We start from the raw sequence: 18,329 nt of genomic DNA on the forward strand, positions 1-18,329 counted from the left end.
ATACAGGCCCTCAATGGGCGTTGGTTTGCTGGCCGAAAAGTGGTGGCTGAGGTCTATGACCAAGAGCGATTTGACAATAGTGACCTGTCTGCGTGACCTTGGCCCTGCTCTTCCCCAACCTCTCACAGACTCGAATTTTCCTCTTGTCTCTCCCCTCCAGTTTGTGTAGAAAGATATATGGGGCTGGATTCAGCCCCTGCCTGGCCTTTTTGTGTAGTTTGGATAAAAGTATGGATGCTGCTGGCCCCCTGTACACACCGTGTGTGAGATCATATGCTTGCCGGCTCTCCCCAACTTTCCATGGACTTTTATCTTCCAGGGCCGCCTCCTAGGCTTTGGCAAGAGCTTTCTGACCCTTGTGGTGCTTTGAGGGGCCATCTAGCCTCACCCTTTGTTGTCAACTTTTTTCAGTTCAAGTTTTGCTCTGTGCTGGGGGAAGACAGGGGAACATGGTCTTCCCCCCAGGGACCCCATAGCTGGGTAAATAATGCACACACAGTCAAATAGAATGATGCAAAATAGTATTTCTAGCCTCTGTTTTCTACAGAAAGATAAGGGACTGTATCTTTGTGATTGGGTCCAGCCCTATCAGTCCTGTCTGGTTTAAATAAAAGCATGAGGGTCATGCTTCAAAATCTGAAAGGGGGGGGGGAACAGTTTGGGTTAATGTATTTCAAGGAGAGAGGAAAGAGGATTCAGGTCACACGAAATCTTGGTGGCATTGGGTTACTGGGGGTTGCAAGCAGCATTCTTGGGATAGAAACAGGACAGGTATAGACAAAAAAGGGAGAATGCTGATGACTTGTCTCCCAGATTAAAATTGGGCTTCAAGGGAACAACTCCTTGGCTAGTATTGGCTACAGCAAAGGATCACCATCATAGATAGATGGGATGAGAAAGACTCTGCCTTGCCAGGACACATTCCCCCCTAAGAGCTGCTCTCTGCCTTCACCCTTCCTTTTCTCCCTTTCTAGCTTTAGCTCTCTTATCTGTTCTATTTCCTTCCCACCTTTTACTTTTCAGCTGTAAGACTCCTTACCAGGGACCTCTCCTGCCATGGGATAGGCTCATCCTCTCTGTGTCTTTTTCTTCACTCCTTTACTGATTGACTGGCTTAATGGCAGAAACATTGGCTTTAGATCCTCAAACAAGCCTCAAAGTATGGTTCTTAGTGCTGATTTAAATATTTAAATCAGTTTATAAGTAATTCATGATTGTCTGCTATGAAAAGGGCATATTCCTAGGGACTCAAGGATTAAAAGTGTAGGCATACTCAAAAACAGTTGCCATGACCATCATTTCACAATAGCATTATGTTGGGAGCAAGTATCAGTTGGCTTTGAAGAAGCCTTGCAGTTAACTCACTTAGATTTCCTAAGGACCCGTATAACATCATTTTACCAGGTTACTTTAAGTTCCTCAAAGAGGGTCATACATGAAAAGTATTGACATTTTGAGATATTGCATTATTTAACTTTGTGTTTCCTTTGGAAACTGCTCACCAAATCTGTCATTTTTTCTATCTCACTTTTCTAAATATAAAGCAGATGACTTCAGAGAAATGTATGCCCAGTAAAGAAAAAGATGGCATATATGAAAAAGACAAAGGATCAGCTCACATGTCCTTTTAGTAGTTTCCTTCAAATATGAGAACTTGAGAAAGGCAATCAGTATATTGGATAGATACCTGTGGTGAATTTTTAAGAGGGCATGGATGGATGTATCAAGACCTGCATTATTGAAAGGAATACTCATTAAAGAAATAGAATTGGAATTAAGCAGGAATATGACCAAAGAAAGAAATGTTTTGTGCTAGAAGTCTCAAATGGGTTAGATGACCACTCATCAAGGGAAAAGATTTCTGTTCAGGCATAGATTGTATTAAATGATCTTGTGAGGTTTCTTTTCAACTTTGCAAGTCCCTTCTGCAGACTGTCTTTTAATGGTGTGTCCTAAGAAATCATTCAGCCTTTGCTCTGTTCAGGGGCCTATTCTCCCCTCAGTCTTTCTGGTCAAATAGCAATCCTTCAGACCCTTCACCATTTTTCTTAATCTCTAGACATTTTCCAGCCTATCAGTAATAGTTTTTAAAGATAGACTTGGGACTTAAAAACTATTCCAAATGTAATCTGATCAAGGCACATAGTAATTTATCCCCACCACTTTAGAGACCCCATCTCTATGGTGCAGCCTACGATTATTAGGGATTCTTTTGGTATCAGAGGATCCTGTTGATTCAATTTGAGTTTACAGTCCTGATCCATATCTGACCACTACGCAGATGGCTCTGGATAAGAAAGTGACTTGGCACAGGACCCTCTCACTCAAATCCAATTCATTTGCATGTCACTGTATCACCTTTCTGGTGTTTTGGTCTTTTTCAAGATGGAAGGATAAACATCATCATCATCACAGCCCCTCTAAAACACCCTGAATCTTTTTCAGATTAATTACCACTTACAATTAAGCTCAACACACTAGCCTATCAAGCTATGTTTTGGATTTTTTTTTAAATTAATTTTTATTAAAGATATTTGAGTTTTACAATTTTCCCCCTAATCTTACTCCCCCCCCCCCCCATTGAAAGTAATCTGTCAGTCTTTACTTTTGTTTCCATGTTGTACCTTGATCCAAATTGGGTGTGATGAGAGAGAAATCATATCCTTAGAGAAGAGACAAGAAATCTAAGAGGTAACAAGATCAGACATTAAGATATCTGTGTTTTTCTAAATTGAAGGGAATAGTCCTTGAACTTTGTTCAAACTCCACAGCTCCTTATCTAGATACAGATGGCACTCTCTTTTGCAGACAGCCCAAAATTGTTCCTGTTGTGCTGATGGGATGAGTGAGTCCTTCGAGGTTGATCATCACTCCCATGTTGCTGTTAGGGTTATGTTTTGGATTCTTAATATCCAATGCATTAACTATCCCTTTTAACTTTAATTTGCAAAGCCATTATTAGAAGGGGGGGGGTCCTGAATTTGGACTTAGGTTTAAAATCTGGGACTGCTGCATACTGCCAATGTGATACTGGACAAGTTACTTCCTAACCTTGAGATTGGACTTAAATGACTTATTTGAACCTATGCATTTCTCTTAGTAAGGATATTTACCTAGTTGGGAAGTCACCTAGCTCTTCCTCATCTCTTAATAAGACCATTCCATCTAGTCCAGAGATCTCTTATCCACAAGAGGATCACCTAGAGCCTGCTAAATGTTTTGTGAAGTGTAGGTAGGCTTATTGATATAACAGATCCCTGAAGAGTCTAGTAATTTTAAAAGGAACATCAGACTAGTTTGAAATGATTTGTTGACAAATCCATAAAAAAATCATTTAATACATTCGAGAATGTTGCAGGAACTAGTTTGAAGATAACACCTTTTTAAGAAAGAAGGGGGGGACCACAAGATTTGTCCCGTTTTTTGGCATCCTTTCCATTCTCCACGATCTTAAGACCTCAGCTATCACATTTCCCAGTATTCTAGGTTGGAAATTTGGAACTGACAACTTGACTTTAAAACTCCTCAATATTATTTCCTGTCTTTTCCAGCCCAATTTTTTTTCCAAGATGAAGGAAGTAAAAGATGAGTAGTTCTGCCTTCCGTCTGTCCATCTTTGCCCCGTTCTTAACTTGAGCTTCATCTTTTTCCCAATACAACTTTTTTTTTTTAAACATCCTTTTTCTTGTTGGTCTATCCTCTCAACTTTGGAAAGATCTGCATCAAACTGTCGTAGCGACGACAGTGCGACCGCAACCTCCCCCGTCCGTCTAGAACTATAGTTCCCATGATGCTTGGCGTTCCAGCCGTTGTTCTCCTCGGATTGGACGGAAAGCTTAAGACTACATTTCCCTGCATGCCAGATGGGGCGAGGGAGCGGAACGGGCTTTAGGGGACTTGACCGAATGAGCGGGGCGGGGATGGAGTATGGCTTCCCGGAGGGGCCAACCATGTAGACGGAGCCGCGGGGTCTTCTGGGAACTGCAGTTCCCCGGGTTTGGGACTGGGGTGGCGGGGGAGGGACTCGCCTTCCCGGCAGGCGGCGCGGCAGGCAGGCGGTTGGGCGGCCGGTGGCGGTTCCGGCGGCGGCGGCGGCGGCGAGGACGTTCGGAGGGACGGGCGGACGGACGGACGGACGGACGGCTGGAGTCGGAGCCGAGACCCGGACCGAGCCCGAGGCGTCGCCGAGGACCCCAGAGCAGCGCGGAGCCGAGAGCGGGCGGGATGCGGGAGCAGAGCCCCAGCGCCTGAGCGCCCAGCCGGGGCCGCGCCCCCCGCCCCCCAGGCCTCTCCCCACCCATTTCCCGGGCCTCGCGGCGCTGAGCCGAGAGGGCCGGGGAGGAGACGCCCCCGTCCCGCCCCGCCTTCCCGGGGAGCCCCCCTCGGAGACGTGGCCCCGCCCCGCCCCTCCCCTCGCGGGAGCCCCTTCCCCGGCGGAGCGCCCCGAGAGACCGCGCCCCCCGGTCCCCTCGGAGCCCGTCCCCTTTGTCCTGGAGCCGAGGGCTCGCCCCTGCCCGGCGCGCTCACGCTCGCTCGCGCTCGCTCTCACACTCGCCCTCCCGATCCTCCCGGCTCCCCAGAGCCACCCCACTCCTCTCCCCGTACCTGCCCTCGGTGCCTTGCCCAGGCTGGCACCGGGGCCCCCTCAGCGCAGCCTCCCTCCCTCCCCCTCCTTTCAGGAGTCTCGCCTTCCTAGATTGACTCCTTTCCCTAGTTCCCCCCCCAAAAAGCCAAGCCATCCAGTCATTTCATCTTGGGAGTTTCTCCTCTTCTAGCCGGGACAGCCTTTTCTCCTAGTCCCTCCCTTTGTGGGGGTTCTTACCAGACATTCTTCTGAAATCAGCTTTAAGAGGGATCTGTCCTTCCCAGTGTTTTCACTCTAGAAATCTAACATCTCTTTCCCCTTTTTTTCCTTTCAATTGAGGAATTTTCTAGGAGAACTGAGTCACATCTAGCATATAAAGAACCCTTCTCACACGCCCCTCCAGGCCATAGGGAACTCAACCCTTCCCAGGGGACTTCTAATCTGCCCTCCTGGGACATAAGGTTTTTTGGTAGGGCTCCTTTTCAGAGATCATTCATTCACAATTTATTTCTTCACTACTACACATCAGGTGCTTTCAAGAGAACTTTTGAACTTCTATCAGGGGCGTCTTGACCCCACTACTTTCTCTGGTCCCAGTGTTCACCTCATAGGGTCCAGCTCCCGCAGCCGGCTCAGGCCTGGCCCCCACCTGCCCTCCCGCATGCAGCCCCGAGCTCCCTCGAAGCCCCCAGCTTCCCAGACCCTCCTCCACAGCTGCCTGGGGCACCTGTGCCCAAGGCAGTGCCATTGCCAGATCTTACTGATCCTGGCCTGGCCTCACCTTCCTGCACCCCGATAAGGGAGGCCAGGGTCTCCTGCTTGTTTGCCCCCAGCTCCCTGTTCTGTGGCTCTCTCCTGATGCCTCCTGCCCAGACCTGCTTGGTGTTGGCTCCTGTAATTCTTGCATAGGGGACCCCTTGTTCTAAGCCTCTGTGACTTTCCTTTGCCTGCCGGAGTCCCCTGCTCTCCCTCTTCTCCATCCTGGGGGAGGGGACCCTTCCTGAAGCACCATGTTGAAGTGCATCCCCTTGTGGCGGTGTAACCGGCACGTGGAGTCAGTGGACAAGCGGCACTGCTCACTGCAGGCTGTTCCAGAAGAGATCTATCGATACAGCCGCAGCCTGGAGGAGCTGCTGCTTGATGCCAACCAGCTGAGGGAGCTACCCAAGGTGAGGGGTTGGATAGTCATCCCAGAAGGCACAGCATCTTGAATCCATGCTACCCTGTTTTGATAACCCTACCACCATGCATATGGGAGGGAGAGTTGTCTGCTACTTCATTGTATGCTGGCCATACCCTGAGAAGGGCCCTTCATTGTCAATATGGAACCCGGGCTAGGAAGCTTGAGATTGGTATCATTTCTCTATAACTACCTGGGACAGAGGGTAGCCCGTGTGGGATGGGCAAGAATTGTGTGGCTGCAGATAGTTTTCTGGATCCCATGGGAACTATATATCTTGGTTGGAGGAATTCCACTGGTTCTGCCCTCTGCTGACATCAGGACTGGGCTAGTGTTGGATTCTAAGAAGCTTAGCAATTGTTGGTTTGGGTAAATTGCTTTCTCTTTCAGTAGGGAGCTTCAGTAGGTATTATTTGGGGGTTCTGAAGAGGGGCTGTGCTGGGAACTTCTGAGAGATTCCCACAATTGATTGGGTTTCTTTTCTGACACCAGTATCATGTGTCATTTGCTAGTCATCCATATTTCATCTGAGGAGGAGCACCTGAAAATCTGGATACCTTCCACCATCAGTTTTACTCAACTGAGGGTCCTGAAGTTGAGTGACTTATTCAACTTTAGGCTGAAAAAAGTATGGCATTCTGTCCTTTGATCTCTGAGGATATAGAAGACAGGGGCAGGAGGGTCATCTCCTTGTCCTAGTTGTTGGGAGAGCTTGAGTCAGAGGAGGCCCTACTGAACCGGCCCTGCCGAGTCCAACTGGTTCCTGTTCTACCTGAGCTCTTTGCCTCTCTTCCCCACCCCCACCCCCACCTGCTGCTGAGAAGGCACCAGGTGGCACCTGTCACCAGGCAGCTACTACCCATCTCTCTGGGAGGGAAGAGGAGGGGAGGGGAAAGAGGGAACTGAGATGTTAAATCAGAGCAGGAGTCAGGCAGGTTAAGACTGTGATTGTCCTAAGCAAATCTTAGGTTCAGGCTTATTAAGTGAAGCTTTTAATTTGCTTCCATCTAGGGAGGCCCTAAGTCTTCTCATAGTCCCACCCCTCCTTCTTGGGCTGCCTGGGTTTCCGTCCCTGGGGCAGGGAAGCCTCAGCCTGTCCAGGCAGGATAGGGGCTGGGCCCTTGGGAGTTTGGCCTGGCTCTCTTTCCTTCCTTACTTTTTCCTTCCCCAATGCAGTACCAGCCTTTTCCCCAATGTTTCTATAACTGTTCTATCTTGTCCTCTTTACTTTTTTTCCCTTTTGTTTCTTTCTCTGGTGTTATTATCTTGCCTTGGCTCCCATGTTTTTCTTGTTCCAAACTCTTGCATGTCTGCCTATGATGCCCAGACATTCTCAATCCTTTACATTGTTCACTTCTACACCCCCTCCCTGGTACCTCTGTTCTCTGGACCTACCATAGCTTCCATTGCTCACAGTCCTTTTCTGCCTACTTAACTACCTTTGTTGGACCATTGTGTACCAGAGATGTGGGTGGGAGCTGTTGTGCTACTGTCTTGGGAGGGAGGGGGGGTACTGTTGAAGAAGCAGATTCCAAAAAGCTTTGAGATTCCTAAGTCTTGGTGTTAAATGGCCGGAAATCCGTGTGTTGTACATCACAATGGACAAACAGCCGACTCCCTGGCCTTGAGCTGGCAATCCACAAAACTTCCTACCTTCTTCAGCTCTTGGGCCCTGAGGTCTCAATTCTCTGGGATTGAGATTGTGTCTATTAGAGGAGTATTAAGAGAGAGAACAAGCTTATTAGTTAATTTTTCTGTAAGGTGGATGAGTTTTAGGATTTTGGGGGCATTGGTTCTAGGAGTGCTGGTAGGAAGTATATGTATGGGATGTTTGAAGGGTTGTGTTATTTGGAGGGCCTGAGTTGTTTGCTTCCTTGATTTTTCCTTAAGCCTCACAGTTTTAATGAGGCCCCTTTTCTTTTCCTTTCCAGCCTTTCTTCCGCCTGCTGAATCTTAGAAAACTGGGCCTGAGTGACAATGAGATTCAGAGGCTGCCACCTGAGGTGGCCAACTTCATGCAACTGGTGGAGCTTGATGTCTCCCGAAATGGTGAGAGACCTTGGGTTTAGGAGTGGGGAGAGTAGATTACTGTGGTGGAGATTATCCTGGGAGGGGGCATGGGGAAGATGTCTGAGAATGGTAAGTAGAGATGAAAGGAAGTTCCAGCATTATGTTCATATTGATGGGAATATTAATAACATTTTGATTTGGGCCCCAGGTTACTAACAGCACAGAACACAAGAGAACACCCAACATCAATCTAAAAGGACTTCCTGGAGGAGGTGTTACTAGCAGCAGATGTTAAAAAAGGATCAGGGCTTAATTAAGAACACTTAGACAAGAAAATTTCCCAGTGTACAGCTGAGCCTAGTGCTATGGGCTGAGCTGTTAGAGAGACCATACCTCAGTTCCACCAACAGACCATCTGTAGCAACCAACTTTTTTTCACTATTGGATTATTTAATAGAGGAGTGTTCTAGATGCTCATGTGCTTCTATATCTATTGTGATCTTTCATTTTTCTCAGTTTCTCAAAGTAGATTTGCTAAATTTTAACTTTTCAACTCTGTTGAAACCTAGAAAACAAAATTGGGTGAGGTTTTTTTTTTTTTTTTTTTTTATTCTTTAAAAATTCTTTTCTTAGGGGTGGCTAGGTGGCGTAGTGGATAAAGCACCAGCCTTGGAGTCAGGAGTACCTGGGTTCAAATCTGGTCTCAGACACTTAATAATTATTACCTAGCTTTGTGGCCTTGGGCAAGCCACTTAACCCCGTTTGCCTTGCAAAAAAAAAAACCCTAAAAAAAATAAAAAAAATAAAAAAATTCTTTTCTTGGGGCAGCTAGGTGGCACAGTGGATAGATCTCTGGTCCTGGAGTCAGGAATATCTGAGTTCAAATCTGGCCTCAGACACTTAATAATTATCTAGCTGTGTGGCCTCAAGCAAGCCACTTAACTCCATTTGCCTTGCAAAAACCTAAAAAAATAAAAAAAATTCTTTTCTTAACCTGGATTAGTATAGGGAAGGGGGATCATTTTAACTACTGGGAAGTTAGGTTCAAATCTCAACTCAAGTACTTCCTGGGCAAATTATTTCACCTCTCTTTGCCTCAGTTTCCTGATTTGTAAATGGGGATTGTAATAGCAACTGCCTCCCAGGATTGTTATGAGGGTCCGATGAAGTAATAATTGTAAAGCGCTAGCACAGGGCCTGACCCGGAGTAGGCATTCTAGAAAAGTGAGTTATGATTATCTGATTCTGATCTGTCATGCAGATATCCCTGAGATCCCTGAGAGCATCAAGTTTTGCAAAGCCCTGGAGATTGCTGACTTCAGTGGGAACCCCCTGTCCAGGTAAAAGGACTACGGAGAAGGGAGGCCTAAGATCTGCTGTGGTTCTTTGTAGTTTCTCAAGATCCTCTGCTTATGGGGCAGAGTAGCATGAGAATATTCTTTCATTTGGTGATGCTGGAGGACTTTTCTTACCTTGACCCCTCCCTCTGTAGGCTCCCTGATGGCTTCACCCAGCTGCGCAGCTTAGCTCATCTTGCCCTGAACGATGTATCTCTGCAGGTGCTGCCAGGAGATGTGGGCAAGTGAGTGAACCTTGATAGAGAGGAGGGAACTTAGATGGTGGGATTCTCTGGGGGAGAAGCATGACAGTTTGGCTAAGTAGGAACCATTTTCCAGCCATCTCTTATGCTTATTTCAATCTGTCTTTCAGTTTGGCTAACTTGGTGACTTTAGAACTACGGGAGAACCTGTTAAAGTCCCTTCCCACGTGAGTTTTAGCAGAATGACTTATTCCATCCCAGCAGAATTCCTTATCCCAATTTTCTCTTCAGAGATTCCCTGGCCTAGTAGGCTGTAAGGCTTTAGTTTTGGATGCAGTTTGAGCTCTTTCCTTTTTCATATCCCTTCAGTTGCCCTCCACCTCTTAATCTATTCTGTCCCATACTCCTGCTCTCCTGCTTGCAGGTCCCTGTCCTTCCTTGTCAAATTGGAACAGCTGGATCTAGGTGGCAATGACTTGGAAGTGCTGGTAAGGGGCAGGGCCTAGGGCTCTGGGGACTAGAGTTGGTTTTGAGGGTGGGATATCTGGACAGAAGCAAGAGAATTGCTTGTCTCTACTGATACATCTTTATTTGTCCTATTCTGTTATAGCCAGACACGCTGGGAGCCCTTCCTAATTTGCGAGAGCTGTGGCTGGACCGAAATCAGCTGTGTACACTGCCTCCGGTGAGCAAAAGGGAGTCTGAAATCAGGAACTTTCTCCCCAACTCCCCCTCTTCTACCTATTCCCTGCTTTTGTTTGCTCAATCCCCACCTTTCTTTAAACTTCTGCTTTTCATCATACTCTTCTAGTCTTCTCTTACTTTTATTGTACTTCCTTCTCAGCTTTCCCCATCTTGTCAGAATTCTTATTCCATTGTGTCTCTACCTCTAAACTCTCCAACATTTCCTCATTTTTCCTTAATTCCAGATCTTCCTATGCCTTCATTCCTCTCCCTTCTTAACTTTCCTTCAGTTCTTCTTGCTTTCCCCTAGCTTCCCTTTATTCATCTTCTTTCGACCTTTCCTCTAGACTCCTCTAGCCCCCAGGCTTTCTATCTGTACTTCTAGTTCTCTGTTGAGCTTTTCTCCTCCAACATTCCTCAGTCTTTATGCTTTTAGTCCATCTCTCTCTTCCCATTTCTCCACTTTTTTTCTAGGAGTTGGGGAACCTTCGACGCTTGGTGTGCCTGGATGTATCTGAGAACAAACTCGAGCAGCTGCCGGCTGAGGTCAGTGGACTGACCCTGCTCACAGACCTATTACTGTCTCAGAACCTACTGGAGCGGCTCCCAGATGGAATTGGTATGTGGGGTGTTCCAAGGACATTCATTTTTTGATGGCAAGGAAAGGGATGGGCTTAGGTTGGGGAAGAGAAGAAGGGACTAAGCATTTATACAGCACCTTCTCTGCCAGGCCCTGTACTAGGCATTATACACATATTATCCCATTTGATCCTCACAACAATCCTGTGAGGAAGGTGCTATTATGCCCATTTTACAGATGAAGAAACCGAGACAGACAGAAGTTAAATGACTTATCAAGAGTCACATAGCTCTTGTCTGAGGCTTGATTTGCATTCAAGTCTTCCTAAACTCCAAGCGCAGCACTTTCTTTGTTCAGTCTCCAGCTGCTCTTGATGGGAAAATCTCTTACTTTCATTTACTCTCTACCTTTCTCTTCCCAGGTCAATTGAAACAGCTCTCCATTCTAAAGGTGGATCAGAATCGACTGTGTGAGGTTACTGAAGCCATTGGAGAGTGTGAAAACCTGTCAGAACTCATTCTCACCGAGAACATGCTAACGGTATGGGCCACAGAGTCTGCAATCAACCCCTCCTACAAACCGACCTGATTCCAAGGCTCTAAATCCCTGACAAATCCTGATCAGTCTGTCATTACTGTGGTCTCTGCTCTTGGCCCCACAAAGATGCTATCCTGGCCCAGTAGGGGTTCGTGCTTTCAGACCCCATGATCCCTGCTGTGGAACCCTTAATTTCCATTCTTGTCATTTCCATCCTAGAAGTCTATGATGCTTTAACCTCTACCCCTAACTCCATAGACCTCAATAGTGTCCACATTGTTTTGTCCTTGGAGACCCCATTCTGATCCTAGTGATGTTCTACACATTGTTTTCTTTCCTTCTTCCCTCTGTGGAAGTCTTTTCCGTGTCTCCTGCCTATAACACTCATGGATCACTAGAAGCCACCCCTCAAACTAGAAGTCATTCTAGTTCCAATGGAAGAGAACTGACTCTGTGATCCTGCTGATGGGTTGGGCAGATGTATCGCTGGCCTCTTGACAATGACTTGGAAACCCTGGGTTCATTGCCCATATTGTTCCCCGGCAGGCACTTCCCCGATCCTTGGGGAAGCTAACCAAACTGACTAACCTGAATGTGGACCGAAACCGGTTAGGAACACTCCCTGCTGAGGTTGGCGGCTGTACCAGTCTGAATGTGCTTTCCCTACGTGACAACCGCCTGGCCTCTCTGCCCCCTGAACTGGCTGGCACCACTGAACTACATGTGCTGGATGTGGCAGGGAACCGGTAAGCAGACTTCTCCTTCTCCATTCCCAGCTTCCACCTCTTCCTTTTCCCCTTACTTATGGAGAACAGGAGAGGTGTTGAAGGAGGGGCCCTTGGCTCAGGGGAGCGAGGCCCTCTCAGTAGACCCCATCCCCCCAGGCTGCAGAGTTTGCCCTTCGCCCTCACCCACCTCAACTTGAAGGCCCTGTGGCTGGCAGAGAACCAAGCTCAGCCCATGCTCAAGTTCCAAACAGAGGATGATCAGAAGACTGGGGAGAAGGTGCTCACCTGCTACCTGTTGCCCCAGCAGCCTTCACCTAGCCTTGGTAGGACATGCTAGTATTCAGCTCTTCTCCTCACCCCAACTCCCATCTCTGGCCCCATCTCTCCCCACCACTCCCTGCATTCCTACCTCACCTTCCCCATAGTCCACCCTAACTCCACTCCTTTTTCTTCTTCTGCCCCAATTTCTGGCCTCACCCCTCCACCCCCACCCTGCCAGGTTTCTGCCTCACCCCATCCCCATGGTTTTTCCCTTACTAGTCCAATTCTTATCTGCCCTGGCCCCTCTCCCTTCGTGTCTTCCCCTGGCCCAGTCCCTGCTTCCTCTCTGCTCCTCCAGACACCCTGCTGCAGAGCAGCCTGGATGAGAGCTGGAGCGGCAGCCATAGTCACGTGAACCGGGTCAGTGTGATCCAATTCTTGGAGGAGCCCGTGGGTATGGAAGATGAGGAACCTGGGGCAGAAAAGAGGGTGAGTTTAGGGGCTCATGCTTTGGAAGACAAGTTCCTGTTCCCTTCTCTGTTAAGCAGCTGACTCCGAGAGCTGCAGCAGTCACTAGATCTCCCCCCCACCCCGTGTAGTCCCTGCTTTGTGTTTATCATTGCCTTAACATTAATACCACCAATTTCTGGTCATCTTTTTCTAGAGTCACTGTTCTCCATCCCTTCCTTCCCCCTCTTGGCTTTATCCCACTGTCCAGGGCAGGGTCCACTTTCCAGTTATGGTTTCTCATATGTTAGGGTCTTCAGCGAAGAGCTACTCCCCACCCCAGTGAGTTGAAGGTTATGAAGAAAGTGATTGAGGATCGGCGTAATGAGGCCTACACAGCAAAGCCTGATTCAGAGCAGATGTTGCCTGCTGAGGAGGTGTGAAGGGGGAGTTGGGGGGTTGGGGGGGATAGAAGAGAACATGTCTTTGGGAATGGAAAATTTTGGGAAAGTGTGGGGGAGTGATGGGAATAAAGAGTAAGAGGCCATGGAATAGGAGTGCTTGGGAGATAGGTTTTGGTTTACTCATCCAAGAAGGTCCTCCAGCCCCTTCTTTTTCCTCCTCTGTCCCAGCCTGATCTGAGTAGTCTCCTGGCTCTTCATCTAGTCTGCTGGCTGCCACTAGCCACTAGGGTAGCTTTTGGTCTTGAAGGAAGAATGAAAATTCTTTTTTTTTTGTGGTGTCAATCAGGATTGTGAGATAAAAAGAAGATTCTTTGAAGTCAGACATCCTGGATTCAGGTCCATCTTTTGCACTAACTTCACTATTTGGTCTTGGGCCAGTCAATTAAAATGTCCTGGGACTTGGTATTTTGGTTAATAAGATTTGTATTGATTGCCTCATAAGGTAAGAATGAGATTCTGCAAACTTGAAAGGCTACATTTCTTTTGCAGTATGAACTGCAACAGAAGTATGACATTGTGGAATAGTAGGTTAGTGCTGCACTTTTAATCAGGAAGACTTGAATTCAGATCTCACCTTTGACACTAGCTATGAGATCCTGAGCAGCTTAGGTAACCTGTCTGTGCCCCATATAACTCCAGAAGCAGAGGTATGCTAGAACTAACTCATCCTGACCTGCAGGAAGTGATTGTTAAATTTTCAGTGTGAGCATTTGCACCTTGAAAATTGATAAAAGTAACAGATCAGGTCTTGATTTATTGTCTTGTTAGTTGCTTAGACTTAAGAAAGTGATAAAATTTAAATTATGTAGATAAAACTTAAATTTTTAAAAATAAGATAATAGCATTTACTTGGTACTTTGTTTTGCGGAGAATTTAAAAACATATCTCATTTTATTTTCATCTAGCTGTCCTTCACAAGTGTCTGTCAGTACCTTTCCCAGCAGGGGTCTCATAAAGTTGTGAATCTTTACTTCTTAGCACTCACCTTTCACTCTTGTCAGGAGTCTGGGGATGGGGACAGCTAGGTGTCCACCGGTCCTGGAGAGTACCTGAGATCAAATGTGGTCTCAGACACTTGATACATACCAGCTGTGTGACCCTGGGCAAGTCACTTAACCCCATTGCCTTGCAAATAACAACAACAACAACAGAAACAGAGTCTGGGGTAATTGTTTCACCACAGTTACTCTGTGAGTCCATTCTACCCACTCATGTGTTTTCTTCTCAGGAGAAAATGATAGCTTTTCATTTCCAGAGCATTGTACTGTTTAAAAGGGCTTTTTTTTTTTTTTTTTTTTTTTTAGGTTTTTGCAAGGCAAATGGGGTTAAGTGGTTTGCCCAAGGCCACACAGCTAGATAATTATTAAGTGTCTGAGATCAGATTTGAACCCAGGTACTCCTGACTCCAGGGTCGGTGCTTTATCCACTGCGCCACCTAGCTGCCCAAAAAGGGCTTTTCTTAGAGCGAACATGAGGTAGAAGTTAGTAGAATTATTATCCCCATTTTGTAGCTGTATTAACTGAGACTTTGGAAAGATTAAGTGACTTACCTAAGTTATATAATAAGTGAGTGCAAGAATTCATAACCAAACCTGGGTCTAATGATGCTTAAGCACAGCACTTTACCCACTAAACTGCACAGGCTGTCGATCTTAAGGTGAGAAAGGCAGTGAAGGACCTGATCATTGCTTCTCTGGTTGTTCTTTTTTGCTTGAGATTTAGCCCTGGAGAGTTCAGGGGCCTTAAGGATTAAGTCACAGAATCCAAACTTCAGGTCTTCAAGGAGATTAGTCCAATTACTCAAGCCTCAAGATAGCAATCCCTCTACAACATCCTCTGCAAGAGTCATGCATCTTCTGTAACATCTCCAATGCTTATTTCCTTAGGCAGCCTGTTTAATTTTACAACAGCTTTTTTTTTTGGAAGTTTTTCCTTATGTTGAGCTGAAATCTGCCTCTCTGCAGCTTCCAATTATTCTTTGTTCTGCCTTCTAGATACAGGTGAAAAAGAACTAGTCTCTCTCATGACAGCTCTTTACTTAAAGCAGTTATACCCTCACCTAAGTCTTCTCTTCTGCCAGGCTAAATATCTCCAATTTTTTCCTCATATGGTTTGATTCTTAATACCTAACAATTTTGGTTAAACTCTCCTGAATATACACCAATTCCTCGGTATCCTTACAAAGATGTGTTGGTTTTGATTGACCACAATCGTCCAAGAGTCATCTGACCAGATTACAGAAGACATCGATAGGTTGCCATTCGTGCAACCTAAGATCTCATTCTTGTCTTTGGTTGCCATATCACTATTGGCTCAGATTAAGTTTTTGTGGGTGTTCATTTATTTCAGTTATGTCTGACTCTTTGGGTTCCCTTATGGAGTTTTCTTGGTAAAGATTTTGGAGTGGTTTGCCATTTCCTTTTGCATTCATTTTATAGATGAGGAAACTGAGGCAAATAGGGTTATATGACTTGCTCAGGGTCCCACAGCTAATTACTGAGCCCAAATTTGAACTCGGGGCTTCCTAAGTTCATGTCCAACACTGTATTGTATCATCTAATTGCCTCAGATTAAACTTCCAGATCACTAAACCCCAAGTCTTTTTTCAGAACTGCTGGTTCAGCCACACTTTCCCATCTCATCCTTAGGCAGATTTTTTTTTTTCCCCAAGTACAAGATTTTACATTTATCCATAACATGTTTTATCTTATTAACGTAGTCTGCTATGCTAGCTAGTCTGCCAAGATATTTTAAATTTCTTATGGTTATCCAATAAGTTATCTACTTGTATACAATTAGAAATTTTGTAAGGAGCCATTTTTACCTTTCTCAGATTTTGTAGAATGAAGAATCATTCCCTCACAAGGTATGAGGGCAGTAAAGGGAGTGAGGCATAGGAGTAGTGGGATATAGATAAAGGACATGGAAGGACATTTCCTTGGGAAATCAGGTGACAAGGCACCAGGGAATGGGGGGAGGGGAAGGGGAAGGGGCAAGGGTGCTTCCTTTCTGTAGTTATTTTGTTGTCACTATTCCATGTGGATCCCTTCCTGTCTTAAACTATTCTTAGACATTCCATTTCCTCCCCTTACTGTCTGTGTGGCTGCTGCTCCCTGGATTTCCTGGCTGTATGTAGCCTTCATGAGCTCCCCTAAGGAGGCTCTGTTCTGTTTTCAAATGCACTGATAACTATTTGGTATGGCTCACTGAGTTCACTACTTAGCAATCTCTTTGAATCTGGAGAATCTTGGAGGTGCCAGAGCAATAATCAGAGACACAGGTGTTGGACTTTTAGCAATATTTTCCTCATTAAAGCCCTTCATGCCAATAGTCAGCTCTGCTCACATCAGTGCTTCTGGACTTCCTTGGCCGTAAAATAAATGGATTAGGCTAGATGATTTCTAAGCCTCCTTCCATATTTATATCCTTTGATAGCCTGTACTTTAGCTATCCCCTTACCCCTTGATGAGCTTCTTCAAAATTCTTGTCTAAGTTATTCTCACCAAGGGCAGGGATTTCTTTTCATGTTTCCCTTCTGCCTAGATTTGGATCAACGAGAAGGCAGAGAGAGAGACTTAAGTCTCCCCTTTCAGACCCTTTGGGGATTCCTAGAGGTGGGACTATTTTCTCTACTCTATAAAAGTAGGAGGGTTTTCTAGGGTGAGGTGCATGTCCTCACCCTCTTACTACAAGAGACCAATGGACCATGGCTCCATTTTTAGAAGGAGTATTTCTTCAGTGGGACTGTGTTTCTTCTCAATTCTCTGGTCCAAAGCCTTCACACTTGGGTACTGAATTGAATACTTGCCAGGATGGTCTTGTCTTATACTCCCACTATGTATGGTTACTCCCTTATATTGAGAATAATTCAACTAGTTTTTACTGAATACCTTTTGTGTTTGAGGCTTAGATAAGATAAGCTTAGAGGAAGATAAGTCACCTGTATTTGAAAACTTTACAAGTTACTGTCCCTCTGTTACCATCACTGAGCAGCCTTTCTTCCTTTGATGTTCATTCTCTCCATGTATTATCATCAAATGTAGAGCATCTTGACAACTTTTTACCAACTTCCCGATATCTGACTTAATATCTTCTCTCCACATCAATTCCTGTTCCTACACAAGGATTTCAGTTTATTTGTTGATATTCTCTTGGTCTCCTTTGCTTTCTAAATCATCAACCTCCTCAGTTCCCCAAATTATACCTTCATTGTACCTCAGTCATAGACAGGATCAGTCACACCGTTGATCTCATTGTCCCCGACAAGTCTCTAACACTCATATGGTTATAAATCTGCATCTCAACCATAATCTTTTATTCTACCTCTCCCTATTGCCTCACCTCCTTTTAGCCAGTCATTTTATTCTTCCCTAATCTTATCACATTACCCACATTGACTATTCTAAATCTTTTTTTTTCTTAGGCCTTCTACCTCATTCTTTCCCCTCATTTCTCTTCTCAGAAGAGGATCTTGATTTTTCCATCATTTAAAAACAAGAAATTACTCGATATGAGCTCCTCTTTTTGTTAAAATCCTTTGACGTCATCCTTTATTCTAGTTTATGAAGCACATACAGTCCTATTTGCCTGGGTCAACCCTTTACTTGTGTTTTAGATCCCTTCCTCTCTGAAAATCTGACCTTCTTTCTAATACTCATCTACTATCTCCTTCCCTGCTGGTTACAAACATCCGTAATTCTCTCATCTTTAAAAAAAAAACTATTGTTTTATACATACATATATATATATATATATATCTTCACAGCCAACCTCCTTGTAGAATTAATTACATTCATCATCTCCATTTCCTTGTCTTTTACTTACTTATCTACCCCTTGTATCACTCAACTTAAGTGCCCTTTCCAAAGTTACCATTATCCTCTTGTCAAATTCAGTGGTCATTTTTCAGACTTCAATCCTCTTGACATCACTGCATCATTTGATAATGTTGATGGTCCTCTTCTCCTAGATACTTCCTCTTTGGGTTTTCATAACTGTTATTTTCATTCTTCTTTCAGTCTTAACTGTTCCTGTTAGATCTCCTTTGTTAATAATTTTGCTAATCTTATTCTAGGTCCAACCCTTTACTCTGATTTACCCTTCCTGCACTTTGATGTTCAGCCCAAATAGCCCCTCACACATTTACATATATGTGTATATGTTGTTTCTTTTGATGGTAGACTCCTTGAGTAATAGGTAATAGTAAAGTCCTGGAGGATAGGGACTATTTCATTTTTGATTTTGTATTACCAGCATCTAGGATAGAATCTGGTACTTAATTATATTTAATAAATACTTTTTGATTGATTGATT

The 18,329-nt window shown here is 45.2% G+C and overlaps 2 protein-coding genes across 15 annotated transcripts in view; both read left to right on the forward strand.

Moving 5' to 3' along the window:
- LOC141499443 (microtubule-actin cross-linking factor 1, isoforms 6/7-like) overlaps window positions 1–5,494 on the forward strand; it is a 22,464-nt gene extending 16,970 nt beyond the window's left edge. The window contains exons 11-12 of the mRNA XM_074202155.1: window positions 4,040–4,601; window positions 5,183–5,494. Of these exons, the coding sequence (XP_074058256.1) occupies window positions 4,040–4,601; window positions 5,183–5,494 (874 nt within the window). The remainder of the gene's footprint in view (window positions 1–4,039; window positions 4,602–5,182) is intronic.
- Window positions 7–18,329, forward strand: part of SCRIB (scribble planar cell polarity protein) — a 72,740-nt gene continuing 54,417 nt past the window's right edge. For all 14 annotated transcript variants that reach the window (XM_074203144.1, XM_074203148.1, XM_074203145.1 and 11 more), the window contains exons 1-13: window positions 7–5,754; window positions 7,697–7,814; window positions 9,037–9,115; window positions 9,268–9,357; window positions 9,486–9,542; window positions 9,740–9,803; window positions 9,926–10,000; window positions 10,474–10,618; window positions 11,001–11,119; window positions 11,663–11,862; window positions 12,001–12,167; window positions 12,464–12,594; window positions 12,864–12,989. In XM_074203144.1, the coding sequence (XP_074059245.1) occupies window positions 5,596–5,754; window positions 7,697–7,814; window positions 9,037–9,115; window positions 9,268–9,357; window positions 9,486–9,542; window positions 9,740–9,803; window positions 9,926–10,000; window positions 10,474–10,618; window positions 11,001–11,119; window positions 11,663–11,862; window positions 12,001–12,167; window positions 12,464–12,594; window positions 12,864–12,989 (1,530 nt within the window). In that variant the 5' untranslated portion in view covers window positions 7–5,595. The remainder of the gene's footprint in view (window positions 5,755–7,696; window positions 7,815–9,036; window positions 9,116–9,267; window positions 9,358–9,485; window positions 9,543–9,739; window positions 9,804–9,925; window positions 10,001–10,473; window positions 10,619–11,000; window positions 11,120–11,662; window positions 11,863–12,000; window positions 12,168–12,463; window positions 12,595–12,863; window positions 12,990–18,329) is intronic.

Source organism: Macrotis lagotis, chromosome X, assembly GCF_037893015.1.
Source record: "Macrotis lagotis isolate mMagLag1 chromosome X, bilby.v1.9.chrom.fasta, whole genome shotgun sequence".
NCBI lineage: Eukaryota > Metazoa > Chordata > Mammalia > Peramelemorphia > Peramelidae > Macrotis > Macrotis lagotis.